Source organism: Ahaetulla prasina, chromosome 3 (assembly GCF_028640845.1).
Source record: "Ahaetulla prasina isolate Xishuangbanna chromosome 3, ASM2864084v1, whole genome shotgun sequence".
Taxonomy (NCBI): domain Eukaryota; kingdom Metazoa; phylum Chordata; class Lepidosauria; order Squamata; family Colubridae; genus Ahaetulla; species Ahaetulla prasina.
Window position 1 is genome coordinate 115,183,144 of NC_080541.1, and position 27,771 is coordinate 115,210,914.

General features: G+C 40.0%; 1 protein-coding gene across 11 annotated transcripts in view; it reads right to left on the minus strand.

Moving 5' to 3' along the window:
- Positions 1-27,771, minus strand: part of PDE4DIP (phosphodiesterase 4D interacting protein) — a 473,453-nt gene that overhangs the window by 84,332 nt on the left and 361,350 nt on the right. For 9 of the 11 annotated variants that reach the window (XM_058176225.1, XM_058176217.1, XM_058176218.1 and 6 more), the window contains 5 exons: positions 15,785-15,901; positions 14,992-15,466; positions 14,238-14,473; positions 12,617-12,665; positions 11,646-11,863 (listed from right to left, as the gene is read on the minus strand). In XM_058176225.1, the coding sequence (XP_058032208.1) occupies positions 11,646-11,863; positions 12,617-12,665; positions 14,238-14,473; positions 14,992-15,466; positions 15,785-15,901 (1,095 nt within the window). Of the gene's footprint in view, positions 1-11,645; positions 11,864-12,616; positions 12,666-14,237; positions 14,812-14,931; positions 15,467-15,784; positions 15,902-27,771 lie in introns of those variants that run through there. The other 2 variants (XR_009154308.1, XM_058176226.1) reach the window with 2 other exon arrangements.

The following is a 27,771-nucleotide window of genomic DNA, read 5'->3' on the forward strand; positions in this document are numbered from 1 at the left end:
ACCTTACTTTTTTCACTGTTGAATTTCATTTTGTTAGATAGCGCCCAATGTTCAAGTCTGTCAAGATCTTTCTGTAACTTGAGCCTATCTTCTGGAGTGTTGGCTATTCCTGCCAGCTTGGTGTCATCTGCAAATTTGATGAGTTCCCCATCTATCCCCTCGTCCAAGTCATTGATGAAGATGTTGAAGAGTACTGGGCCTAAAACAGAGCCTTGGGGTACTCCACTGCATACTTCCCTCCATGTGGATGTAGTTCCGTTGAGGACTACACGTTGAGTGAGGTTGGTCAGCCAATTACGAATCCATCTGGTGGTGGTGCTGTCTAACCCACATTTTTCTACTTTATCTAGTAGTAGGTTATGGTCTACTTTATCAAATGCTTTACTGAAGTCCAAGTAAATTATATCGACAGCATTCCTCTGGTCTACTAATTTTGTCATTTTGTCAAAGAATGCGATAAGATTAGTCTGGCATGATCTGTTTTTGACAAACCCATGTTGGCTTTTGGTTATTACTTTGTTTGCTTCTAGGTGTTCGGTGATTCGTTGCTTGATTATCTTTTCCAGAATCTTCCCCGGTATTGAGGTCAGACTGATAGGTCTGTAGTTTCCTGGATCTGTTTTTCTTCCTTTTTTGAAGATGGGAACTACATCAGCTCTTTTCCAGTCCTCTGGCAGCTCCCCTGTGCTCCAGGATCTTTGAAAGATATAGTTCAGTGGTTCTGAGATCCGTCTGCCAGTTCCTTCAGAACCTTGGGGTGTAATCCATCCGGTCCTGGTGATTTGAACTCGTCTAGGGTAGACAGGTGTTCACTTACCATTTTCTTCCCTATTTTAACTTGTGTTTCTAATCTGTTTTTGTAGTGCTGTTTTTGATAGGTTGGATTGTTTTTCCTTTTGTGTAAAGACAGATGCAAAAATGAGTTAAGTAGATCTGCTTTCTCCCTGTTGCTTGTCATCTTCTTGCCACTTTCTCCCAGCAATGGGCCAATTGTTTCCTTGACTTTTTCTTGTTTTTAACATGTTGGAAGAAGCTTTTTGTTATTTTTACTTTTGTCGCTAGCCTTTGTTCATTGTGAGCCTTAGCTTTCCTCACTTCATCTTTACAGGCTCGGCTGTTGCTGATATTCTGCCTTAGTTATTTGCCCTCTTTCCACTTTTTATATTTGTCCTTTTGTCTTTCAATTTGTCAGATAGTTCTTTATGCATCCATGCTGGTTTCTTTTGAGATCTACTATTTTCTTCTTCATTGGTATTGTGTTAGACTGTGCTTTTATAATCTCACTTTTCAAAATTTCCCAAGCTTCTTGAGTTGTTTTCCCCCTGAGGATTCTCATCCATTGAATCCTTCTCAAGCTCTCTCTAAGTTTATTGAAATTAGCTCTCTTAAAGTCCAAGACTCTAGTTTGACTTTGTTCTACTACTTGTATTTGCTTAATGTCGAATTCCAATATTGCGTGGTCACTTGCCCCCAAGGTTCCTGTAGCTTCAACACCTTCTATCATTTCATCTCTGTTAGTGAGAATTAAGTCCAATATAGCTGTCGCCTTCTCTATTTTTTGGGAAACAAAGTTGTCTGCTAGGTTTGTTAGGAACCTGTTGGATCTTCCACTTGGTGCAGAGTTTGTTTCCCAGTTGATGTCAGGGTAGTTAAAATCCCCCATTACTACTGTGATGTGCTTCCTACATACCTTAGTTAGCTGACTAGCAAAAAGTTCATCTACTTCCTCTGTTTGGTTGGGTGGCCTATAGTATAGACCTATGGCAATATCGTTTTTCACCCCTTTTATATTGACCCAAATACATTCAAGATGATTTTCATCATTGTTGTGCTCTATTTCTGTAGAGATGTAGTTATTTCTTATATATAGTGCAACTCCACCTCCTCTTTTATTTGGTCTATTTCTTTTAAATAATTTATATCCCTCTAGCTGTAATAGAATGAGACTATTGCCTTACACACTGTAAGCCGCCTTGAGTCACAGTTAGTTATTATAGGAATTTACAGGATGAGATGTTAGGTCCACTTAAGGAATTATTTAATCAGATACAACTAGAGGAACAGGATTGTTCTAAACCTGGGAATTATAGGCCAATCTCACTTTTAAATAATGATTATAAGATTTTTGTTAAAATAATAGCTAATAGATTAATGTTGATTCTGCAGCGAAGAATTCATAATGATCAATCTGGATTTATAAAAGGGAGACAGATGAGGAATAAAGTTAGGCAGATTGTTAATTTACTGGAGTACTTAGAAAAGAAAATTTTTATTCCAGCAACATTTATTTTTCTCGATGCAGAGAAAGCTTTTGATCGATTGCATTGGGATTTTTTATTTAAATTAATAGAAAAGATGCAATTTGGAGATGGTTTTTTAAGAATAATTAGGGCAATTTATGGAGAGCAAACAGCACAGATTATAATCAATGGTAGCTTAACAGAACCTTTTAAGATTGCGAAAGGAACAAGACAGGGATGTCCTTTATCACCATTATTGTTTATTTTAACTCTAGAACCATTATTGGATAAAATACGAGAAGTAAAGGAGATAGAGGGAATTAGAGTTAGACAGTATGAATATAAGTTAAGAGCTTTTGCAGATGATTTGGTGATTACTTTAACAAACCCTATAAATTCTAGTAAATCTTTGTTGGAAATAATTGATCAATATGGGAATGTCTCAGGGTTTAAGGTAAATCAGAAAAGACAAAAGTGATAACAAAAATATGGCCAGACAACAGAAAGAAAAACTAGAGGAAGTAACAGGATTTGAAATTGTAAAGAAGGTTAAGTACTTAGGGGTTTATATTACGTCAAATGTGAAATTGTATAAGAATAACTATGAGGTTTTATGGCAAAAGTTCAGAAGGAGTTGATTGTTTGGAAAAATTGCAATTATCATTGCTGGGGAGAATTGCTGCTATTAAAATGAATGTTTTACCTAGATTTTATTCCTCTTTCAGATGATACCAATAATTAAGAAAGATAAGAATCTTGAGGAATGGCAGAAGGAATTAATAAATTTATATGGGAAGGTAAAAAAGCTAGGGTTAAAATGAAAATAATTCAAGATTCTCGGGAAAGGGGAGGTTTAAAAATGCCTAATTTTAAATTATATTATGAAGCAGCTGTTCTCTCTGCAATAAGTGATTGGTTTAATTTAACAGAGGATAGAATTTTGAATATAGAAGGTTATGATTTGCTATATGGATGGCATGCATATTTAATTTATGACAAAAAAGTGGATAAGGCTTTTAAAAATCATGTGCTAAGAAATGCCCTTTATGTGTTTGGAAAAATACTCTTATAAACTAAATTATAAGGTTCCTATATGGGCAAGTCCTAGACATACAGTAGAAAATATAAACATAGAACAGAATCAGGAAATGATTACATATAAAGATCTTTTGTATACTGAAAGAGGTAATTTGCAGTTAAAATCTCTGCAGGTATTAAGAGAGGAAGGGAAAAATTATACTTGGTTTCAATATGAGCAACTACGTGCTAGATGGAAGGGAGATCAGAAAATTGGTATAGAGCAGAACGAGGGAAATTTGGTAAAGCAAATTAGAAATCAGTCTCAGGAGCATATAAAGAGATTGTATAATGTGTTACTTGAAATAGATTCTGAAAGGGACTTGGTAAAGGACTGTATGATAAAGTGGGCACAAAACTTTCAGGAGCCAATATTATTGGAAACGTGGGAAAAAATTTGGGTTAGAAATGTTAAATTCACGCAGGCACAGAATCTGAGGAAAATTTTATAAAATGTTTTATAGATGGCATCTAGATCCTAAAAAATTATCGTGTATGTATCCAGAAATGCAAGCAAAATGTTGGAGATGTAATTGTGATGACGCTACATATTTTCACATTTGGTGGACTTGTAAGGACATAAAGGCCTTTTGGATAAAAATTTGGTGGATTTTACAAAATGTTCTGAAAAGAAGATAAAGTTCCTGCCGCAATTTTTCTTGTTGGGAATTATTACGGATTGTACAGTAATTGAGACTAAATTGATTTTAAATCTAATAACTGCAGCAAGATTACTAATAGGACAATATTGGAAGAAAAAAGAAGTACCAACAATAGAAGAATGGATATTGAAAGTTGCCAATTTGGCTGAGATGGCGAAGATATCAGCCTTTTGAAAGACAATACGCAAGAAAGATACTTAAAGGAATGGAAAATATGGATTGACTATATTCAACGTAGATATCAGACTAAGAGTTATCAGACTGTTTTTGAATGATTATGATGCATTATTTTTGATTGCTTTTGGGGGAAGTTAGGAATTGATGATTGTAGGGGTATAATTAAGTTGGGACGAAAATTTTTTAGCATATGTTTGTTTTATTTTAACTATACCTTGTGCTCGTTCCGGGAAGTCGGGGGGGGGAGGGGGGTTGCGAAGGGAGGGGGGAGGGGGGGGAAAGGGGGGAAAATTTTTTTTGTAAAACTTTTTGAATAAAAAAAAAAAAAAATTCAGGTTTTATGAGCATTCCTTTAGCGAACGTTTGACGTTACATGATTGGCTCCCCCTGGCATTTGTGAACAAGGCCCAAATCTATGAATCTTGCAACAACACGGTAGTTGTTCACTCTTATGAACAACTGCAGAGGCTCTGCAACATTCGTCCTGCACATTGCCAGCTGAAATGGAGCCTCTGAGGGGCAGATCTGCCCCTCAGAAGCCCCGTTCTGACATCCAGAGACCTCCCCCAGCCCATTTCAAGCTGAAATGGAGCCTCCAGAGGCTGGATCCAGCCTTCCAACACTCCATTTGGTCCTCTGCAGACCTCCCCTGGCCTATTGCAGGTTGAAATGGAGCCTCCTGGGGTAGCCCCCAGAAGCTTCATTTCACTTTGCAACAGGGGAGGCCCATGGAGGGCCAAAAGGAGCGTTGAATTCACCCTTCAGAAGCTCCATTTTGGCCGAGAAGCTGCCAGGTGAGACCTGTGGAGGTCTGAATGGAACTGCAGAGGGGCGCACAAGGCTGGAGATGATACTGCTTGCTAGATCTTTACAAGGTAAGTGACCTGGCACGGCATGTGGTGGTGGGGGAGCAATTGTTGGGAGCATGAGGTATTTCAGTAGGTTGGGGAAGTCTTGGGTGGTCTTCGGCAGGTAGCCTGTTCCATCAGTAGGTCCCCATGGCCTTCGCCACCCTGAAATACCTCACGTGCACTTAATGACTCTTGCATTTGATTAGTGAATGCATGGGCAAAAGGAGGGAGTGATCCTGTTCAAAGTATGAGATTCACTCCCATGAATTCTCAGGTTACGAATGGAATGGACAGACTGCATTACATTTGTAAGTTGAGGACTACCTGTATTATAGAAACAGAAGTGATACCACTCATAAGAAGATTACAAAGTAATATCAGATTTCAGAACTCTGTTTATGAAATGGGAGAACTCACCATGGCCAGCTCAAAGCTGCCAGCTTATCATTGCCAACTCTCCGTTCCCAAGTCACTACAGAAAAACTCCACACAGCCAACTCATTGCAGGCAGTTGAAGGGAGAGCCAGGTGGGCAGGTGAGTGAGCGGATGGGCAAAGCCCAGAGTGTGTTGCGACAGGTGATGGAGATATAGCAGCAGCCAAGGACTTCCCATTTTTACCTCCCCAACACTGTTGTACTGGGGTTGAAGCCACTGCTGCTATGGCAGGCTCGAAACCGCTGCCACTGCCATTGCTCCAAGCCCAGCATGGCAGTATCAGCAGTGGCTCTGAGTGGCAGTGTGGAGTGTGTGAAAATGGGAAGCCCCCAGCTGCTGCTGCCTTCCCACCACTCACCCTGAGTGCCACTGCTGTCCCCAGCCTCTTCTGCTTGGAGCCTGCCATGGCAGCAGTAGCAGCGAGAGGTTTGAAAATGGGAAGCCCTCAGTCATCATGCTGTGTGCTCTGCCCACCTGGTTGCTCACCAACTCACCCCCTCTCCTTCCAGCCATGTGTGGCAAATTGTCCCTGTGATGAGCTGGCCATGTGGAGTTCTCCTGTGGCCACTTGGTGGGAGCAAGTTAGCAGAGGCGAGTTGGCCATGGCAAGCTTGCTGTAGCTAATTGTCCTAGACCTCTCCTTTTACTAGCCAAGGATAAGAAGATAAGGAAAACAACTGATTTATAATTAGATTACTCTGGTTTGTCAAATAAATAAGATAGAATTATTAATTTATAGAATCATAGGCCTGGAAGAAACCTTGGAGGTCTTCTAGTCGAATCCACTGCCCAAAGCAAGAGACTTTATACCAGGGATACTCAAGCCTTTTGAGCAGGGGGCCTATTCCTCAGTCCCTCAGACTGTTGGGGGGCTGGACTGGCTGGATAGACATGGCTAGGTGGTCATGTGACTGGGTGGGCGTGGCCAATTTAGCAGTCCATTTTGCCTTTGTCCTTGCTATACTTGCTCAACCCAAGGAATCTATTTACTTAAGACACACACACACACACCAAGGGAAAAAGAGTGCAAACTTTCTTGCCACTTGTCTAACTTCATTACAACAGCAGCTTCAGGCTCCTTAAAATAGGCCATTAAAAATAATAAAACAAACAGGATTTCCTTCAAAATAACTCCTGATCATATGTTTCATATGGCCTGTGAGTGCCTGCCAGTGGGGAAGGTGGCCAGGGGAGGGATAGGAAACCAGCCTCCTTTTTTGAATTATTTGGGATTACAGGGCAAGGACTTTTAAGCCTGGAGAATCCACAAACTGATTTGCTTTTTGCCACACTTGGGCATGTGTATACACACACATGAATATCTACCAAAATTGTTCAGCAACCAATTTGGTGGATGTACTTTATATATGGCAAGAATCAAAGCAGTGGGTGAATTCTCCTTCAGGCATTATAAGCAAAAAATATTATACTGAAGTTGCATTTGAATTAGTGTTAGCCAACTTCAGCTGATTTTGAAAAAGCTAGGAGACATGGAGATATGTCCCCCACCACTTTTAAAGTGCTAATTTAAAAGCTGCCCCTCCCCTACTCACCCACTGGTCCTGGATCATATGGCTATGAAAAACATCCTGAAAGGCTGTTGTAAAGCATTTTAAAGATTTTTAAAGCACTACTTTACATGCTGGAAGCTGTTTTTCAAGCCAGCAGCAATCCCTCCCTTACTCACCCTCCCACGCCACCCCCTACTCCTGCCCTGGATGACATAGCTGTGAAAAACACCCTGAAAGGCTGTTGTAAAGCATTTTAAAGACTTTTAAAGCACTACTTTACAATCTGGCAGCTGCTTTTCAAGCCAGCAGCAACCCCTCCCCTGGATGACGGGCGACTTCGGGGGCGAGGGGAGGAGCCCCGGAGGAGTTGCGCCCAATGGAGATCTGGAGGGCCTATCGGGCCTCCGTCGGCCTTGTTGGCTTGCTGGCGGCGGTGGCGGCCTGGCTTCTTCATCTGGCGCTGGCGTGGAGTGACTGGCGTCCCTTCTTAGATGGGTCGGTGGCCTCATGCGGCGGCGATGGGTCACTTTCGGCGGCGACGGCCGGGTGGAGGTGGCCGGTGGCAGCGGCCTGCCCCGGCGCTTCAAGGCGGCGGACGGCCTGTTCAACATCTCTACCATCGGTTCGCCCCCCCGTCCTTCTTCCTTAGTCCACCCCTGACTATTTATAGGGGGTGGCGAACTGACTGAATGAGTGGTTTTGTCCTCTACTCCACGAGGATCACTATTGACTGCTTCCCATCAGGACTGACTGACAGACTGGTTGTGGTCACTGTACCATCTGTTACCATCTTGACCGGCCCAGGATGGGCCTCCTGCCGGACTTTCTTGGTGATGCGAACATTTACGGCGGCTGACCTTCTTGCCCTGCGAGATGCCCCTCTCTCGCGGGTTTGGCCCTCCATACTATCGAGGGCCCACCTTGAGGACGGGCTTTGGAGCCCCGAGAGGTGGCATGCTAAAAATAGGAGACTTAGGGGCTTTTTAATTAGTTGTTTTAAGAGATTTTTTAAGGGGAGTTTTAATGGGGATTTTAAGGGTTGGGAAGGGGAGGATTCGGCGGGTAGGGGAGAGAACCCGTCGGGAGGGGTGGGAGGTTAGGGCGGGTATTGGGATTAGCCCGCGGGTGGGGAGCCAGTCCTTGCGCGTGCTCGTGGCGGTTCTGTAATGGGTTCGGAGGTTATGGGGGATTGCGTTCCTTTTGGTGAGGTGGTTCCATTTGCACGGTAAGTGGGAGGGGCAGATATGGCGGAAGGGGGACCGTATCGTTCTGGGGGCGCGCTCGATGTCTGCAGGCGATCGCGCCCGATCCCCTCCTTCTCCCGTTCCCGGATGGTCAAGACCCTCAGAGCCTGGGCCTTCGTCTGATGTTATGCAACGCACGGTCCGTGTAATAAGGCCCCTAATACATGATCTGATTCAGGGGTGCCGCGGATATTATAGGCGTTACGGAGACCTGGTTGGGCACTGAAGGCGTGCCCTGGTCGAGATGTGCCCACCGGGTTTCCGTGCATTCCATCAGCCGAGGCCCAGGGTAGGGGTGGGGGTGGCGGTTGTTATTAAAGAGAGTCTAGAGCCGAGGAGACCACTGTACCTCAGATTGCCGGGTGTGAATCCCTCTTTGTGAGGTGGGGTCATAGGTGTCAGATGGGCTTGCTGGTCACGTACCTGGCTCCTTGCTGCGTGACAGCCGCCCTGCCCGAGCTCCTGGAGGTGCTTGCTGGGGTGGCAGTGGAGACCCCCAGACTTTTAGTCATGGGGGACTTTAACCTGCCATCTGCCGGCTCGTCATCGACAGTAGCTCGGGAGTTCATGGCTTCCATGACGGCCCTGGACCTGACTCAAGTAGTGGATGGCCCCACTCACATCGGGGGAGGCACACTGGACTTGATTTTCATCTCTGGTCGGTGGTTGAAGGATCTGGACTTGAGAGATATAGTCACAGAACTTTTGTCATGGTCAGATCACTCGCTCCTTCGCCTAGACTTTCTGACCGCTACCCAACACTGCAGGGAGACGGAACCATTATGTTGGTACCGTCCCAGGCGCCTGATGGACCCTGAGAGGTTCCGGACGGAGCTTGGGCCACTTCCTGAGGGTCTGGCTCACGGCACGGCAGAGGAACTAGCCGCAGCCTGGGAACGGGCTGCGGCTGGGGCTTTAGACCGTGTCGTGCCTTTGCGGCCTCTGACCCGGCGCAGATCCCAACCGGCTCCTTGGTTCTCCGAGGAGCTGAGGGGGATGAAACGCCGGAGAAGACGCCTAGAGAGTTCTTGGAGGTCCAGCCGCTCAGAGGCTGATCGGACACTAGTTAGATCCTATACTAGGACCTACCTAGTGGCACTGAGGAAGCGAGGCGTTGCTACACTCCTCCCTCATTGCGTCGGCAGGTAACCGCCCAGCTGCCCTGTTTGGTGACCCGCTCCTCCTTCACCAGGGGGCGGGATGACCCGTGCAGGGGCGTGCTGAGGAGTTTAACGGTTATCTATACGACAAAATCGTTCAGCTTGGGACGGTCTGGACCAAAATTGTGGCGATTCGGACGGGCGTCTGAGGCGGTCTTGGTGATATTGTCTGGGATGAGTTTGACCCTGTGGCTCCGAGGACATGGACAGGTTGCTGGGTAGACTGAATGCCACCACGTGTTTACTGGACCCGTGCCCTCCTGGCTGGTGCTGGCCACTCAGGAGGTGACACGAGGCTGGCTCAGGCGATTACAAGTGCTTCCTTGTTGGAGGAGTCTTTCCGCCGCCTTGAAAGAGGCGGTGGTGAACCCCTCCTCAAGAAGCCTTCCTGGACCCGGCTATTTTAGGTAATTATCGTCCGGTCTCCAACCCGCTCAGCGGCGAAGGTTGTAGAGAGTATGGTGGCATATCAGTTTCCTCCACCTGGAGGAAACTGTCTATCTAGACCGTTCCAGTCCGGCTTCCGCCCGGTTACAGCACTGAGGCGGCTTTGGTCGCGTTGGTGGATGATCTCTGGAGGGCCAGGGATAGGGTTGTTCCTCTGCCCTGGTCCTATTAGACCTCTCAGCGGCTTTTGATACCATCGACCATGGTATCTTGCTGCGCCGGTTGGGGGGACTGGGAGTGGGAGGCACCGTTTATCGGTGGTTCTCCTCCTATCTCTCCGACCGGTCGCAGACGGTGTTGACGGTGGGGCAGAGGTCGACTCCGCGGCGCCTCACTTGTGGGGTGCCGCAGGGGTCGATTCTCTCGCCCCTTCTGTTCAACATCTATATGAAGCCGCTGGGTGAGATCATCAGTGGCTTTGGTGTGAGGTACCAGCTGTACGCTGATGACACCCAGCTGTACTTTTCCACACCGGGCCACCCCAATGAAGCTATCAGTGCTGTCCCGGTGTTTGGAAGCCGTGCGGGTCTGGATGGGGAGAAACAGGCTCAAGCTCAATCCTCCAAGACAGAGTGGCTGTGGATGCGGCATCCCGGTACAGTCAGCTGAGTCCGCGGCTGACTGTTGGGAGCGAGTCATTGGCCCCGATGGAGAGGGTGCGCAACTTGGGCGTTCTCCTGGATGAGCGGCTGTCTTTGAAGACCACCTGACGGCCGTCTCCAGGAGAGCTTTCCACCAGGTTCGCCTGGTGCGCCAGTTGCGCCTTTCTAGACCGGGATGCCTTGTGCACAGTCACTCACGCCCTCGTGACGTCTCGTCTGGATTACTGCAATGCTCTCTACATGGGGCTCCCCTTGAGGGGCATCCGGAGGCTTCAGTTAGTCCAGAACGCGGCTGCGCGGGTGATAGAGGGAGCCCCTCGTGGCTCCCACGTGACACCTATCCTGCGCAGACTGCACTGGCTACCTGTGGCCTTCCGGGTGCGCTTCAAGGTTTTGGTGAACGTCTTCAAAGCGCTCCATGGCATAGGGCCGGGCTATTTACGGGACCGCCTACTGCTACCGAATACCTCCCACCGACCCGTGTGGTCTCATAGAGAGGGACTCCTCAGGGTGCCGTCGGCGCGACAGTGTCGTCTGGCGACGCCCAGGGGAAGGGCCTTCTCGGTGGGGGCTCCCGCCCTCTGGAACGAACTCCCCCCGGGACTCCGTCAACTTCCGGACCTCCGAACCTTTCGTCGCGAGCTTAAAACGCATTTATTCATCTGCGCAGGACTGGGTTAGTTTTTTAAATTTATGGGTTTTAATTGGGGGTTTTAAATGGGGTTTTAAATTGTATCTAAATTTTTAGGCCGTTATTGAATCAGATTTTTATATAGTTTTTAATTTGTATTCTATGTATTGTGTTTTTTACTGGCTGTGAACCGCCCTGAGTCCTTCGGGAGAAGGGCGGTATACAAATATAATAAATAAATAAAATAAATAAATAAATACTCACCCCCACCCCAGCCCTGGATTACATGGCTGCACTTCGGCCTTACCTTCTGCAGCAGCATGTGATCAGCAGTGCAACTCAACCAGTAAAATAACTAACCAGAAGTGCAGCTGGAGTGGATGCTTGCTGAAAATAAGGCCAACGGTGAGGGGCAGGGCTGAATCCCACCACTCCGTGGGCTGGATACTTTGCATTGGCGGGCCATATCCAGCCCATGGGCCGGAGTTTGAGGATCCCTGCTTTATACTATCCTGGACAAATCTTTTATTGAAAACCTCCAGCCATGGTTACAGTTTCTCTTAGTTGCCAAACGTGATTATATCCCTCCAGATCTTAAGTTCTATACCTTTGTTTAGGACATTGTAGACTTGGCCTTCACTTATATTATTTTCACTAAAGTCATCCACATCAGAGCAGACCTCTGGACCATCAGAGAGGAAGGATATGTTGCTATGAGAGCAAGGTGATTCAGATATATGGCTATTGGAAGGGGTCACTGAGCTCTCTTGTAGTTTTGCTTGGAGTGTTTTGATGGATTGTTCCTTCTGCAGCTCCTTGTTCATCCTAAGGAAAGGCAAACCTTGAAGATTACCAAAGATATTGATACAGCCCACTCTTTCCCTCAGTTTCAGAATATATAACTCCCCACCTATCTGATAGCAATAGCAATAGCACTTAGACTTTTATACCGCTTTACAGCCCTGTAAACCTTTACAGTTTACAGAGTCAGCATATTGCCCCTAACAATTTGGGTCCTCATTTAACCCAAGGATGGAAGGCTGAGTCAACCTTGATCCTGTGATTTTTGTACTCTTAGTCAGCCAGTAAATTCCCACAGTCTGCAAGTGATCTAAATAATCCCATGAAGACTATTATAGTTCTCTGCACAGATATTCAGACTGGATTTGACATTTTTGCCCACCTATCAAGTTCTTTCCAAGAACTGGATAGGCAAACGTGGATATTTGATGGTGTTACATATATTGTCACAGGGTGTGGGCTTATTATTATTAATTTTGTTATTACTATAAAGGATTTCATATTAGTATGGAATAGATTCCAGCACAAGGTATTCAATAAATTGAAGTGCCCTGTATTTTATGAAGAAAGACAATTGTTTCTTAATAATTTGAAAAGGAAGTTTTTCTTGAGCAACTTGGCCAAAAGGATAAAAAAATAAATAAATACAAATGAGCACTTATCAAGTAGCAAGCTATTTAGCCCATGGACTACATGCAAACTATACAGTAAAATGAATGACAAAATAATTTGGATAATTCCAAAATAAGCCTGTATCTAGAAATCCATAATAATTACCTCATAAGCAATTCATGGCTTGTTTTGTCCTCCATATTTAGATCATTCCCTAAAACCAGAATTTTTTAAAAGTTAGTGATTGTGCAGCTTCCCCTGTTACAGGACCTACAGTATCAATCACTTGAAATGCCTCCCCATATCCTTCTTTTAATGAAAAATTAAAAACAAAGAAGCATGGAGCTTACAGAATTAAAAAGATGCCATTCCAATATTTCCAACTAGCTTCCTTGTTAATTTTTAACTTATATTGCGCCCATGATTCTATAGATTTCTCCATAATCTATGATGTACATACTATGACCTTGTAAAGCCTAATTGTAGGTCTGTTTTGACTTATGGTTCCATTAGCTGCTTTGGACATGCACCTGTTAAGCTTAACCTAATGAAATATTGGGGTAGAGACTCTCTCCCACATTGTTAAATTGTGCTTTTGTTTATGGGATTTCCCACTTTATTATTGTGGGTTATGTGCATGTGTGTGTGTGAGAGAGAAAGAGGGAGACAGAAAGAGAGACAGAGCACATCAGTTTTAATTTCATGTTTCATAGTGGTAAAGCAGGGATGTCAAACTCAATTTCATTTCACCGGATCAGTATTGTGTTTGACCTTGGGGGGCTGGGGTGGGGCATGGCCAGCTCAATGTCACTCATGTTGAGGGGGAGCACCTGTGGTGACCAAGTGCTAAGACAGGACTTCCCTCAGACCCTCCCTCCCTCTCATTATAATCTCCTTCCTTCCTTCCTTCCTTTTTTTCCTTCCCTCTTCATTCTCCTTTCTTCTTTCTTCCCCATTTTCCTTCTTTTTCCTTCCTTGCTCTCTTCCAATCTTTCCTTCTTTTTCTTTGTCTTTACTCTTTCCCTCTTTCCTTTCCTGGCCCTTTTTGGATGCTCAAATGCAAAAGGGGAAACATTTCTCCTTTTGTTTTGTTTTTAGTTTGTTTTGCAAGCCCTCTACCACTGAAAACAGAGCCCAGAGAGGCCATGCACTTTGTTTTCGCTGGCAGAGAGATGCAAGAGGCCCTTGTAGCCAAAACACAGGGCCTGGGGGGGGGCATGCATGGCCCCCCAGGCTCCATTTTTGCTGGTATCAGCACCAGGGACAGTCCTTCGTGGTTTCCAGGGCAGCCCCATGGGCCACATCTTAAACAACCTGTGGGCCAATGTGGCCCACGGGCCTTGAGTTTGACATCCCTGTAGTAAAGTATCAAATCATCCTAAATGTTCAGCATCCCTCACTCAGATGGCTGGCATCCTGGGCTGAGCCCAGAAATTCCAAGCCTTGTTTTATAGAGTTTTATGCAGGCTCTTAACTCTAATGTATAAAGTTCCTATATAGTTTTCAGTATCTCTACTGAGTTATCAGTCACTTAGATGAAATTTCTTTCTTTCTTTCTGTAGCATTGTAGTAATACTTTTGTTCAGTAAGTCCATCTATAAGACAATGGTCACCAAACTGTGAGATGGCCATCTTTTCAAGATGTACAAGATGTACATCTTTTTGGAACTGTACCCTTTATGCTATAATACAGAAGTACTGGTGAAAGAAAGCTATAAGAAATCTATTTTGAAAACCCCAAAATAAAACTTCTAATTTAAAGTTTGTGAGTGCCTATTGAACTCACCTTGGTTCAGTTTTCTGGTCAACTGGTCTGCCAACTGGTTCCCTTCTGCAAGTTGCTCACGGAAGCTTTGCCCCAAGTAGTAGTCAATGTCAGTGCTTCGTAGAAGCTCTTCAAAGGATTTGATGGTGTCCTTGAAGTATTTGTTTAGCATATGACACACCTTTTGTCCCTCTTGCATCAGCTGGCGCAGATGGGAGAGCTCTCGAGCTTGAGCTTGGACTAACGAGTCATATTTTCTTGGGGAAAAGAGAGCAAACAATTAGCCAAAGTTATTAACAGATCCAACTTCAGGACAAGTAAGAAACAAGATTTTTTTCTGTGCACTTTGCCCCATTCACTAGAAGGACATCCATACTTGAAGTATCTCATACATTCATCATAGAGAGTTGAATCCACTTTCACATTCTAGAGTGAGTTTACAAAATCTTAACAGGAGAGGGGGTAATTCAGAAATGATTCATATATTACAGAACATAGCGTTTTAAATTAATTTTATCTAGTACTTATCTTGCAGTAGTTCTCATGCAAAGAACTATTATTTGGTGTTATCAGAAGAAAGGAAGTTAGAGTTGTGCTGTAGAGACATAAATTGCCCAATGAAGTTTAGTTTGATCATACCATCTGCTTGAATATGCAAAAGCCAACCTCTTGAAGTAGATACTTTATTGCCCATTGTGATGTTGCAGAAACCTACATCACTGCTCTGTCAGACTTAGCTTGATCATATTTATCCCTGCATCTTGGAATGTCCTACCCCAAGGAGGCTGTACATTTCAATTCCTCTGTCAAAAATTCCTTTGGCTTAGTTTCATTCAGAGGAGCTTCCAGCAGGGATACCCTCTGTATAAGTCTGCCCAAATCTTTGTTGGGCTGGAAACTTGGTGGGCAGAAAGTTCCAAAGCTATCAAATTGCCAGCCTTCATCTTGATCAGTCATACTGTGGGAAGGAGAATTGCCCAGAATGTAGCCTTGCTTCAATTTGAGTGGCCGATCTCCCACAGAACCATAGTCACTAATAGTGGATGCAGAGCGCACACAACTTTGTAAGTTCTGGATAACTTTGTGGGAACTTTGCAATTGCATCTGGAGGACCTGAATATGCTGGCGGAGAACTGCAACATCATCACTTTGGCTGACACCCAGGAATGTTTCCTGTTTCATCAGTCTATTTAGCGGGGCCTCCAATGACTTCTTCCAAAATTTTAGTTGGTCATCATGATCTCTGCAATCTGAATAAAACAACACAACACAACAAAACACAACAACAACAAAAAGACTAAGAATTAGGACTAAATAAATAATCAAGCTTTTCTTCCAGGCAAATTGAGTTTGGATTACAGCAAATTCCAATTTTCTAATAAATCTTCTTTTGCTTGTAAATATCTACAATTTCCATGTACAATGATGACCAAAATGGAACTTTGAAATATTCTGTTTTCTGTACCTTCTTATATTAAGAATTCTTTGCTCAAGATTGTTTAGGAATCTTTATAAGTGAAACAACTGAAAGCATTAAGAATGGCAGCCAGAGAAACATCTTACATTACCTGGGCTTGTAGCCTCGTCCCTTTCAGCCTCATTTTCACTTCTCCCACAGGTTTCGTAGCCCAGGTCTTGAATATCCACCTGCATCTGCTTGTTATTCTGCTGTATGATAGGTTCACCTGTCACAAGAAATTTTTCAGTTACTTTCCATTGATCTTCTGCTAGAAATCCAGATCCTCACAAGATACTGCAAATTATATGGCATGCACACTAATAGTTCGGTTTAAAACTTAGTAGGAAACTCCAGTAAAAGATAGGAGTTGTTCAATGAGGTTTGGCGGACTCCATGTGGATATACTTATGATTAAGTACATAAAAAACCTATTAAAAAATACCATGATAGCAAATTTGGCGAAATTATCCAAAAAGATATCCCAGATAGGACCATTAGCTAACATGGTATTTGCCTGTTCAACAAAGAAACTGCACAGATGGACTGGAAACTTCACTTACTTTTTATGGAAATGTTTATATGTATGTGATGTTTGACCTATTTTCAGCTTTGTTTAAACTATTATGAAGACACGCTGTTATGTAATCAATTGCCATTCCAGAAACTTCTACAGAAAGGAGGAATGTTTTCTTGAAACAGTCCATTTTGCTGTGCAAGCACTGGGTTTTTTGAAGTTTAGAAATTATTTGGCCACATTGCACATTATGTTTAAAATGAAAAAAGTATATATCACATTTATTTCATCCAGACTTATCATTTTTTAAAACTTGGATTGAATCTAATTATATAATTTTTGATAATTTTCAGACATTCCTAGCTGGAATATCATGTTTTGTTTACTCCCAAACAGGAAAATAGCTCATTCATTTATCAATCACAATAGAATGTTAACACAATTTTTTAACCTTCTCATGGCATTATTATTTTTTTGGACACAACTAACTAATATTGATTCCAATTATATCAATAATATATTGATATTATTTCTATACAAATTGCTAAATTATGCCTTTCAGCATTTTCTTATAATTTCTCCCTCAAATAATTTCACTGATTTTATTTTTAATTTCTTTTTTTTTTCATGTCCAGTATTTTTAATTTGCGGCAAAGCATTTTATATTGATTTTCCTTGTAGGCAGTAGATTTAGTTAAATTTAAATTTTTATTCCAGATTATTTCCCAATTATCCAAATCTATATTGTGTCCTATATTCTTTGCCCATGCAATCATCCGTTCTTTCACCACCTCTTCCATTCTATTAAACTCTAATAGGTAATTGTATAATTTAGATATTAATTTTCCTTCTGGGCCTATCAATAATTTGTCTAGTTGATTTGGTTCCGTGTCAATTCCGAATTCTTCCATGTCTTTCTTGTATCTGGATTGCAATTGTAAATATGGCCACCAATCTATCGATATTCCCTGTTCCTTTAGTGTCTGAATATTTTTGAGTTTCCCTGTTTTTCTAATATTTCTGAGTATCTTGGCATCTTACTTATATCTAGTATGTTGGGGTGGATCATCGCTTCCATAGTGGATAACCAGCCGGGAATTTTCATGTAATGTTTTTCCTTATGTCTTGCCAAATCCGCACCAATGCATCTCTTAGTCTATGTCTATAAAAATATGAGTGTGTCTTACTTCCTTTATCCCACATGAAAGCGTGCCACCCCTTTTGTAAGTCATGGCCTTCCAATGCTATGATTCTTCTGTTATTTAAATTGACCCATTCCCTTATCCAAACCAAAGATGCTGCCTTATGGTAAAGTTCCCATGCTAGAAGTCCAAAGCCACTCCTCTCTCTACTATCCTGAAGAGAGGATAATTTAATCCTTGCCTTCTTTCCTGACCAAACAAATTTTCTGGTAATTTTGTTAAGGTCTCTGAAGAATCTCTTATCTAATAATATGGGGATTGTCTGGAATAAGTATAGCAATTTAGGTAGGACATTCATCTTGACAACCGCTATCCTATCTAAAAGCGATAGTTGTAACCTCCCCCATCTTTCCAAATCGTTCCAATGACTACTTCAGTTTCAACTATAACAACACAAGAGCTACCAACAGATTTAAACTTAACGTCAACCGCACCAGTTTAGATTGCAGAAAACACGATTTCTGTAACAGAATTATCTATGCTTGGAATGCATTACCTGACTTTGTGGTCTCATCTCATAACCCCAAAAGTTTTATTAAAAATCTATCCACTGTTGACCTCACCACATTTCTAAGAGGACTCTAAGGGGCGTGCATAAGAGCACAAATGTGCCTACCGTTCCTGTCCTATTGTTTCTTTCCCTATATATATTTATGCTTATACTACCTTGTTTCTCCCCATATATATGTTTATATATTATATAATCTTTTGTGTTATGCTTGTTATCCTTGTGTATATTGTTATGACAAAATTAAATAAATAAAAATAAAAATAAATAAAATACCATATAATTGTCCTCCTTTAGAGATGAACATCTTGCCGTTAGCCATATCCCTAAGCATTTGATTTTTTTTTTACAATTTGTAAACCCATTTTCTTTTCCAATTCTTCCTTCTGTTTGGTTATTAAATTTTTAATTATCATTTTAGTTTTTCCTTTATTGATTTTAAGTCCAGACACTTCCCCATATTTTTCTATTTCTTGTATTAGGGTGGGACCAGATTCCAAAGGTTCTTCAATGATGAATACCATGTGATCTGCAAAGGCCTGTACTTTGAACTCTTCTCCTTTAACTTTTATTCCTTTTATTCCTCGATTTGCTTTATGTTATTTAGGAATATTTCTAATGGTTTTTTTTCTTTTATTTTGTCACAACAGTATATATAAGCATAAGCATAAAACAACTATACAACATATAAGCGTATATATAATGAAAGGAAACAATAGGACAGGAACGGTAGGCACTTTTGTGCTCTTATGCATGCCCCTTATAGTCCTCTTAGGAATGGGGTAAGGTCAATGGTAGACAGTTTTTGGTTAAAGCTTTTGGGAGTTTGAGAAGAGACTATAGAGTCAGGTAGTGTGTTCCAAGCATTAACAACTCTGTTACAAAAGTCATATTTTCTGCAATCAAGATTAAAGTGGTTAACATTAAGTTTGAATCTATTGTTTGCTCTTGTATTATTGCGATTGAAGCTGAAGTAGTCTTTAACAGGAAGGACATTGCAATAGATGATTCTGTGTGTTAAACACAGGTCTTGTCCGAGTCGGTGGAGTTCTAAGTTTTCTAATTCCAGGATTTCAAGTCTGGTGGTATAAGGTATTTTGTTGTTTACAGAGGAGTGGACAACTCTTCTTGTAAAATATTTCTGGACTCGTTCTATTGTATTAATGTCAGAGATGTGGTATGGGTTCCAGACAGGTGAGCTGTATTCAAGAATAGGTCTAGCAAATGTTTTGTATGCTCTGGTTAGTACTGTAGAGTTTTTGGAAAAGAAGCTACGCAAAATTAGGTTTACAACTCTTAGAGCCTTTTTTGCTATGTAGTTGCAGTGGGCTTTGGCACTTAGATCATTTGATATGAAAACTCCAAGGTCTTTAACAGGGTGGGGGTCATCTGTAAGGTAATGTCCATCAAGCTTGTATTTAGTGTTTGGGTTCTTTTTTCCAATATGTAAGACTGAGCATTTGCTGGTTGAGATTTGGAGTTGCCAAGTTTTAGACCAATCGGATACAAAGTCAAGGTCTTTTTGAAGGGTAGTTTTATTGTTGGTGGTGTTAAATAGTTTGACATCATCAGCAAAGAGAACACAATAACTTGAGATATGGTCACAGAGATCATTTATGTATAGTATGAAAAGCGTTGGTCCAAAAACGCTGCCTTGAGGAATGCCACTTTTGACAGGAACAGGATTTGATAGAGCATTGCCAATTTTGACCACTTCTTGTCTGTTTGACAGGAAAGCTGTTATCCAATTATGAAGAGGTCCTGAAATGCCGTAGGATTTTAGTTTTAGGAGTCCATGTATTACTGAGTCAAAAGCTTTGCAGAAGTCTATCTAGATTGCATCGATTGCTTTGCCTTGATCAAGATTAGTAGTCCATATGTTTTTACAGTGGAGAATTTGTAAGTTACATGATAATTTTTTTCTGAAACCAAATTGTTTATTAGAGAGTAGGTTGTTTGTTTCTAGATGGAGGGTAATGGATTGGTTGATGATAGATTCCATTACTTTGCAGGTGATGCAGCATAGCGAGATTGGTCTGTAATTTTCAACTAGGCTGGGATCTCCTTTTTTGAAGATAGGGATGACTGTGGCTAGAGACCAAAGTTTGGGAAGGGAACCAGTCGTGAAAGCTTTATCAAAGATTATGCTGAGGGTTCTGCTATATTAGTGGAAAGTTTTTTTAAGAAGTATGCACATAGTCCATCAGGCTCAATAGATAAAGATGGTTTCAGTTTGCGAAGAGCTTTTTCAACATTATCTTCTGTGAAGTCTATATGTGTTAAGTCGTTGTACTCATTGTTGGTATGATTGGGGAATGTCGGATATGTGCCATCACTGTTAACAAAGACTGAGCCAAAGAATGTGTTAAAGAGGTTTGCTTTAACTGTTTCATCATTACATTCTTTGCCGTTAGATTCTTTTAGGGATGGATCTTGATTCTTTAAGTTTATTGTTCACAAAATTATAAAAAGCACAATTGGAATTTGTGTGCGCATTTGCTTTGTGTGGCAAATAGTGCATTCAGTTTTTATTTGGTTGCAAATATTTCTGTAGCGGTTTTTGAAGTTTGCTACGTAGCCCTTTTTGTTTCTTCTCCATAGGGATTTTTTTTTGGATTGAAGCATTTTTATTGATATGGGTAATTTGTGTTTTTTTTATTTTGGTGGTGATTTGTGGTACGTATAGTTTGATGATTCTATTGATTTCCAATAGGAAAACTCTATAGTGGTCTTCAGCAGAGATACAGGTTGAGAATAGATTTTGCAAGTCAAGAGATGAGAGGTCATGGTTTATAAGGTCATAGTTGGCTTTTTTGAAATTGTAGTTAGGAGTACAAAGAGTAAAGTAAAGTAAAGTAAAGAGGAGTGGCAACAGTGGACACCTTTGGCGTACACCTTTGGTTATCTGGAAGGTATTGGTGGTATCCCCATTTATTATTACTTTTGTCTTTTGTGTTGAGAAAATTGCCACTATCATATTTTCGAATTTAATTCCCATTTTCATGTTTCTGATTTGCCTAATCATAAATTGCTGATTAAGGTTATCAAAGGTCTTTTGGGCATCCAGAAAAACAATTTTCCTGGGTGAGCTTTGTAATATTCCAGTATGTCTATTATTATTATTATTATTATATTGTCCTTTATTTGTCTATTTGGTAGGAAGCCATTTTGGTCAAAATGTATAATCTCATTCAACACTCTCTTCAACTTCTCTGCAATTATGCTTGTGAATATTTTGTAATCAACATTTAATAGGGATATTGGTCTATAATTACTAATTTGATTTTTCTCTATACCTTCTTTCGAAATTAAAGTGATGTGTGCCTCCCTCCACGATTCTGGTAGTTTTGCTTCTTGTACTGCTTCATTACATATTTCCAGTAGGACAGGTTCTATAATCTCATTCAGTTTTTTATAGACCTCCCCTGGGAGACCATCCAGTCCTGGTGTCTTATTGTTTTTAAGTCTTAGGATCGCCCCCTTCAATTCTTCTGGTGTTATTTAACATCGCTTTTTTTTTCTTCTTCTAGTGGCATAAGCCCTTCTTCCAATAGGTAATTATCAATTTTGTCCTTTGCTATTTCCTTTTGTTTGTAAAGGTTCATATAGTAATCTTGTAGTATTCTCTTTTTCTCTTTTTCATTATTTTGTGGAATCCCCATCTCATCATATAGTTGTTGGATAATTCTTTCCTCTTTCTCCTTCTTCAACTTGTAGGCCAACCACTGTCCAGTCTTATTAGCATGTCCAAAGAAATTTTGTTTAGAGAATTTTAATTTTCTTGCGATTTCTGCTTGTTCTAGTAAATTTAATTTGTGTCTAGCAAGTGTCAAAGTTTCTTTGACTAAATCATCTGCTTTGGTTGGAGTTGGTTCTCCAATTTTCCAATTTCTTTCATTAGGGTATTGTGTTCTTTCCATTTTTCTTTATTTTTCTTTGCCATTTAAGCTATTGTTATCCCCCTTAAATAAGCTTTCATCGTATCCCATAGATTTGTTAGGGAGGTATGTTGTTGTTTTTGTTTTCTTTAAAGAATAATGTCAATTTCTTTATTCTTCTTTTTTATTATTATTCCTTCTCTTTTAAAATTTGGAGGTTTAGCATCCATCTTTTACTTTTTTTCTTTTGGCCTCTCCAAATTATCTCAAGGGGATTATGGTCTGCCCACGTGTTTGGGGAAATTTCAATTTTTTCTATTTCTATGCCTAATTCCTTATTCATCCAAATCATGTCAATTCTGGCCCAAGATGCATGGGGGTTGGAGTAAAATGTAAATTTACTTTCTTTTGGGTGCAGGATTCTCCACATTCAATCAGATTTAATTTGTCTATCATTCTAAAAAAGTGTTTGGGTAATATGTTTCTGTTTTTCTTATTTTTTTATTGCTAGTATAATCTTTTTTTCATGTCGACTATCCCATTGTAATCACCCACAATACATATATTCCTATAACCTATCGCAATTATTTTTTCGTGCAATTTTTTTATAATATTCCCCCTGATTTTTATTAGGCGCATAAATTATTACTAACAAAATTGGTATATTTCCTTTTTTTATTTCTATCATCAAAGTTCTTCCTTTTGGGTCTGCATAGAATTGACTGGCTATTATTCCTTCTTTGATGTAAACCACCACTCCTTTCTTCTTCTTTTCTACCAATGCTGTATATAGTTCCCCTAATTTTCCCTAATTATATTGATATATTGATTATCAATTGTGTTGTAAATGTTGTACCTTGATGAAGGTATCTTTTCTTTTATGTACACTGAGAGCATATGCACCAAGACAAATTCCTTGTGTGTCCAATCACACTTGGCCAATAAAATTCTATTCTATTCTATTCTATTCTATTCTAATTTAATATACTCTAAATATTTTTCATCCTGCTTTCGAATGTGTACCTCTTGGAGGCACACAATGTCTGCTTTTTGTTTAGCTAACTTTGTGAATATTTGTCTCCTTTTTGCTGCTGCATTTAATCCATTCACATTTATCGATAATAATTTCAAATCTTCCATCTTATTCTCTATCTGTTGTGTGTTAATATCTACCGGACCTTGTAACTATCTGGGTTCTTGTTTTAATATCTCCTATTTCTTTCCCTTCTTTTTCTTCTTTACTTCTCTCTTCCTGGGCTCCCCCTATCACTTCCTAGCTCTGCGGTGGATCTTCTTGACTTGCATTTTCCATCTCCTCTTTACTACTTTGAACTTCCTCATTAGCCATCAATTGGTCAAAAAAGTCCTGTGCCGTCTCTAAGCTATCAATTTTCACCTTTTTGCCTTGCCAGGAGACAAGCATTCCTTCCGGCAGTATCCACCTAAATAAGATATTTCGTTTGTTTAATTGTGAAGCCAGGAAATGGTAGTCCTTATGTTGTTCTCTGACCCTTCTTGGGACTTGTTTTAGTGTAAAGATTTCCTTTTCTTTGTATATCATTGGTTCTTCTTGTGTGATATTGTAGACAATGTCCCGGATTTTCTTTTGGGCAAATCTAATATGAACCTCTCTGGGCAGTTTATGATGTCTAGCATATTTTATTTGGATTCGGTATACCTCGTCCAATTCATTAAGAATTTCTTGTTTATGACTTCCTGGTTGGCTCCGTTGGCAATGGAGGTGATCTTTCTGGTCACCAACCTCTGGATCATGTTGGACTGCTAAGACAGCGACAATCAGCTGTCCAGCAGTTCGGAAATCCCCCTCTTCGGGAGAAGAAGCGGTGGTGAGCAAAAAGAAGCAGAGGTAGAGCTTCCCTAGAGCTCCTGGAAGATACCAGGGGGCTCGAAGGGTTAAGCCCCCTCAGAACTTCAAAGTGCTCCAGATCTGAGGCTTTTTTCCTGCTCCGGCAGACCTAATTGCCGCGACCAACTGCTGGGACCAATTTTAACTTAAAGAAGATAATACCGGACTGAACAGAAACAGGAGAGCTCTAATTATAAAAGCAAGTAATCAATCAATTCCCTGTTAATAATTTGTTTAATAATTCTAATAAACCTGGAAGGTGGTTAGCATATTTATTAAGAAAGAAACAGAAAAGACGTATAATTGATAAAATAGAATATAGAGGTAAGGAAGTATATCAGCAAAATTTGATTAAAAAAGCTTTTTTAGAATATTATACTAAGTTATATTCTAGAGATGTGATTAGTGATAAAGATATAGATAGATATTTACAGGACCACGGTATTTTAGAAATTACAGTAGATCAAAGGGAAGAGTTGAATCAATTAATTTCTTCAGAGGAAATAGTGTTTGCAATTAAGCAGCTTAAAGCGAATAAAGCACCAGGTACAGATGGCTTGACAACTACTTATTATAAAAATTTACAAAATGAGATGATTGTACCACTTAAGGAGTTATTTAACAGAATACAAAGGGAGGACAGCTTTTATCTCATTAATACCTAAAGAAGATCGAGATGGTGTTAAACCAGAGAATTATAGGCCAATATCGCTTTTAAATACTGATTATAAGATATTTGCTAAGATACTAGCGAATAGATTGATGCCACTGATGAATCAATTAATTCATAATGACCAATCAGGATTTATTAAGGGGAGACAGATGAGATATAATATGAGACAAATTGTAAATTTACTTGAATATTTGGAAGGAAACAGCCAGGTTTCAGCAGCATTCCTCTTTTTGGATGCCGAAAAAGCTTTTGATAGATTGGATTGGCAGTTTTTGTTTAAAGTAATAGAAAAAATGCAATTTGGGGATTATTTTATTCAAGCAATTAAGGCTATATATCAAAAGCAAACAGCTCAAATAATAGTAAATGGTGGATTAACAGAATCTTTCAAGATTGAGAAAGGGACTAGACAAGGATGTCCCTTGTCACCATTATTATTCATTCTAACTTTGGAAATATTATTGAGTAAGATACGTGGTTTAGATCGAATAAAAGGAATTAGAATTAAAAATCAAGATTATAAATTAAGAGCGTTTGCAGATGATTTGGTTGTTTCTTTATCTCAACCAATACATTCAGCTGTATATTTGATGGAGACAATTGATCAGTATAGTAAGGTATCTGGGTTTAAAGTGAATCAACAGAAGACAAAAATGATAATTAAAAATATGAATACACATCAGAGGGAAGAATTAGAAAGAATAACTGGATATGAAGTAGTTAAAAAGGTTAAATACTTAGGAGTATACATTACAGCATCGAATGTAAAATTATATAAAAACAATTATGAGGTATTGTGGGGAAAAGTAATTAAAGAAATGGAGAAATGGAAGAAGTTACAATTATCATTGTTGGGAAGAATGGCAGCTATAAAAATGAATGTTTTGCCTAGATTTTTATTTTTGTTTCAAATGATTCCAATTTTGAAGAAAGATGCAAATTTACAAGAATGGCAAAAAGGGATTAATAAATTTGTATGGAAGGGTAAAAAACCGAGGATAAAGTTAAAAATAATGCAAGACGTTAGGGAAAGAGGGGGTTTAAAATGCCTAATTTGAAATTGTACTATGATGCAGTTGTTTTAACTTTAATTTCTGATTGGATTAATTTAACAGAGGAAAGGATTTTGAATATAGAAGGTTATGGTTTGTTATATGGATGGCATATGTAATATATGACAAGAAAATTGATAAGACATTTAAGAATAATATGGTCAGAAGTGCGTTGTTGAGGATTTGGAAAAAATATCAATATAAGTTAGATGGAAAGATACCAATATGGACCATCCCCAGACATATGATAGAGAATATAAATATATTACAAAAAATGGAAGTTATCACTTACAAAGAGCTTTTGACTATGGAAAAAGGGGAATTACAGTTAAAATCTAGGGAGAAATTGAGGATGAAGGAAGAAATTATACATGGTTCCAGTATGGACAATTGCAATCTAGATGGAAAATAGATCAGAAAATTGGTATAAGGCAAAGTGATGATAATCTGGTAAAACAAATAAAAGATCAAGGTCAACAGCATATAAAGAGATTATATAATGTATTGGTTGAAATTGATTCAGAAATGGAGTTGGTTAAAGATTGTATGGTAAAATGGGCACAAAATTTTCAACAACCTATAATGTTAGAAACATGGGAAAAATTTGGGTGAGGAATGTTAAATTCACGCAAGCAGAAAATTTAAGAAAATTTTTATAAAATGTTTTATAGATGGCATTTAGATCCTAAAAAACTGTCATGTATGTATCCAAATGTGAAAGCAAAATGTTGGAGATGTGATTGTGAGGATGCTACCTATTATCATATATGGTGGACTTGCAAAAAAGTTAAAGCCTTTTGGATTAAAATATGGTGGATTATGCAGAACATTTTGAAAAGAAGATCAAGTTTGTTCCACAGTTCTTTTATTAGGAATAATCTCAGATTGCACTGTTATAGAGACAAAACTGATTCTGAATTTAATAACTGCTGCAAGATTATTGATTGCACAATATTGGAAGAAAGAAGACTTACCTACAATTGGAGAATGGATTAGTAAAGTATCAAATTTAGCAGAAATGGCAAAAATTTCTGCCTACTTGAAAGACTGTACACAAGAAAAATATATTTTGGAATGGAGGAAGTGGATTGATTATATTCAAAATAAGTATCAGATTAAAAAATATCAATTAGTTTTTGAGTGAAGTTAGGAATTATTATGTATTAGTTTAAGAAAGAAGGGAATTGATAGTGTGATGGTGTGAAATGGAATATGTTTTATGTTATATTTTAGATTATGTTTGTTAGTTACAATACCCTGTATTCTGTTCTGGGAAGTCTCGGGGAGGGAGGCGGGGAAGGGGAAGACTATAAATTGATTGGTTGCCATTGTACAGGAATAATGGTAGAATTAAACAAGTTGGAATGGTGTAATGTCGGGACTGCTCGGCAAACACTCCCGAAGGGAAAGGGTAAGGAAAGAGGAGTAAAGAAGGAAGAAAGGAGGTAGGCAGGTGGGTAGGGAGGAAAGAAGGAGGAGAAGAAAGGATAGGAGGAGGAGAAGAAGGAGAAGATAGAGGGTTAGAAAGGATGGTAGTGAGAAGTGGGAAAGAGGAGGGGAAGTAGGAAAGCGAGGAGAAGGTGGTGGGGGAAGTTTAAGAAGGATGAGAAGGGAAGAAAGGATTAAAGGGGGGAGTGGCAGTCGAGCAGCCCTGATTGAGTATAATTTGAGTATAGGACTGATTGTTGGATAAGTGATTGTATTGTACACTGGTCAAATTGTGGGAATTATTATGGAAAAATAAAAAAAAAAATTTGCAAAAAAAAAAAAAGAATTTCTTGTTTATCTCTTTGGAGGGATTCTGTTATTATGTTTGCCATTATTTGCCTTATATCTTCATCTTTTGCCCCTCTCACATTTTGAAATCTTAACTAAAAGGATGCCTGGTCCATTTCCAATTGGATTATTGAATCTTCAAAATAATATTATTTTCCATCAATTTCTGATTTACCAAGTCTACTTTTTTTTCTGTTTGTTCTGTTTTTGTTGTTGTTGTTGTTGTTGTTGTTGTTGCATTTATATCCCGCCCTTCTCCGAAGACTCAGGGCGGCTTACAATATGTCAAGCAATAGTCTTCATCCATTTGTATATTATATACAAAGTCAACTGTTTTGGCTTCTACTATGTTTATTTTTTCTTCGTTCTTCTGGATTGCTTCCTGTATTGAATTCATTTTATTGTCCAATTTCTGGATATCCAATTTCAGTTCTCCATGATTACTAAACATTGTTTCCTGCATTTTTATCATTGTTTCTTGGATCAGTGTCAGAGTAGCTTGCATTATTTGCATGCTTAGGGTCGTATTAGTTTTTTTCCATCTTTGAAGACCCCTCCGACAGCCGTTGGTTTGATATGGAGGTTGTTGTTATCATTGGACATGATGCTGTTTTTTTCTCTGCCTT